The 1,933-nt window shown below is 30.4% G+C and overlaps 2 protein-coding genes across 2 annotated transcripts in view; one reads left to right on the top strand and one right to left on the bottom strand.

The window, feature by feature from the left end:
- The window catches only part of LOTGIDRAFT_176071 (hypothetical protein), a gene marked incomplete at both ends in the record, with an annotated part of 2,323 nt that extends 1,836 nt beyond the window's left edge, over window positions 1-487 (top strand). The window contains one exon of the mRNA XM_009065914.1: window positions 49-487. Within this exon, the coding sequence (XP_009064162.1) occupies window positions 49-487 (439 nt within the window). The remainder of the gene's footprint in view (window positions 1-48) is intronic.
- A 707-nt stretch (window positions 488-1,194) lies between these two features.
- LOTGIDRAFT_176070 (hypothetical protein) lies at window positions 1,195-1,608 on the bottom strand (the record flags this gene model as incomplete). Its single annotated transcript, XM_009065913.1, has 1 exon — window positions 1,195-1,608. One exon carries the CDS (start codon window positions 1,606-1,608, stop codon window positions 1,195-1,197), a length of 414 nt encoding a protein of 137 aa, XP_009064161.1.
- Window positions 1,609-1,933: the final 325 nt, after the last annotated feature.

The raw sequence follows: 1,933 nt of genomic DNA, 5'->3' as shown, positions 1-1,933 counted from the left end.
CTATATTCAAAATCGATACAAAAGACTTAATATTTACATTAACGAAAGGGTTAATAGATTTAATGAATGGGGGTATATTGGCATTGCCGATTACAAGGATTTACTAGCATACTCAAAATTTCTAAATGTAATTAAAAAGACGGGACCCGAAACAAGAAGATTACAAGATGTGGAAAAATATTTAAATAAAGTTATTCCTGATGAAGAGGAATCAGATGATTATGCAGAAGATTATCCACCAATCATACGAGAAATAGACGAATTGGAGGAGGAGATAGCTAGAGAAAACAGTGGACAAGGAATAACGTTTTTATTCGACAACAACGAGGAACTACTTAATAGATTAGAAATAATATTAGCGGCAATGAAGGAAGGACATCGATCACACAGACAATATAATGAAGTAAATTGTATATTAAAAAGACTCCTAGAGAAAGGTATTATAGATAAAAATGATTATAAAAGCGTGATTAAAAATGTCAAATAAAGAACAACTATTCGTCATCACCTCAAATAAATCAGACATTAAATTTTCTCTACATTATGAGTACGAACTCGATCGCAATCAAGAATATGAATTGGGATTCAAGTATTTTTCTGTTTACAATTCCATTAGAAATATCAACGAAAAAAATAATCAAATAAAAATATCAACAGATAACGCAGTTACGTTCTAAACCATACGTTTACTACCAGGAAGCTACGAATACATAGCCATTAACGAATACCTATCTGAATATGGAGGAAGTGTCAATGGTAAAAACAATATTGAATTCGAAGGTAATTTTAATCTGAACAAAATAAAATTGATATTAAGAAATAATAGTCAAGTTGCTTTCAACGTAGAAAATTCATTGAATACGTTACTAGGATTTGATAAACGAGTATACACCCAATCCACTTTAGCACCACACAAAGCTGATATCGAGAATGATATCGATGTGATAAATATACATTGCAATTTGATAAACGCTGGATTTTTCAATAAATACAAACGTCAGATTATTTACAGTCTTCCAACATTCACAGTTCCTATTGGATATAGAATTATAGAGAAACCATTTCAAACGACGTATTTACCACTTAATTCCTTTATGATTAAAGATATAAATCTGGAATCAAAGATGGTAAAAATAGATTTATAGATTTTGGTAACGAAGATATTGTTATTCAAGTTCATTTAAAACAAAAAAATTAACACTCTTCATTCTCTTCTTGAATAGTAAGGTAATCGAAATTATCAAATTCGTAGTTTTCATCTATGTTCAATTCTTTTCCGTCGTTGTAAGGATACATGAATCCTTCACTGTTTGGTGCTTTTCTCTTAACGAGATTTAGATAACTTCTAAAAACTTTCTTTTGTTTATCATCAGCCTTTGGAATAACTACTCCATTGGTGAAACTTTTTACCCAAGGTTTCTTATATTCATTCGTTACATCGTGTCCACTAGCTAATCGAATATAATCTTCTACGGATATCTTATCTTTAGAGTAACCCTTAAACGTTTTCTTTTCTTTTAGAATACCGTCGGAAGTTAGAACGATATTATATTTAACTTTTGGCGCTAAATATAAACCAAATATAATTTTTTCCTTTACAATAATCATTTTCGGACACCAACCCAGCTTCATTTAATTTTTCCCAATTGCTAGACGAAATTATGAACCATCGGTATCCGTATAGTATATTTAAGGCTTATAAAATCCATCTATCACGCGAATAAAATTATTCATTATTTTTTTACTGTGAGATAAAACGAATGATCCCAAATGACTAGGTGTTAGTCGTGTAGATTTAGGAGGTTCTTCTTCATTTATCTCAACTATATATTGACTATCATTTACTTTTTCGTAGTGTATAACGTGTGAATCGAAGTTGGCTTTTAAAGTCGCTTCACTCCATAAATGTCTCGATGTAGTTATATCCTTCTGA

Source organism: Lottia gigantea (genome assembly GCF_000327385.1).
Source record: "Lottia gigantea unplaced genomic scaffold LOTGIsca_711, whole genome shotgun sequence".
In the NCBI taxonomy this organism is placed as follows: domain Eukaryota; kingdom Metazoa; phylum Mollusca; class Gastropoda; family Lottiidae; genus Lottia; species Lottia gigantea.
Note: the sequence above shows the minus strand (reverse complement) of the source record. Positions and strands in the feature narration are given on the sequence as shown.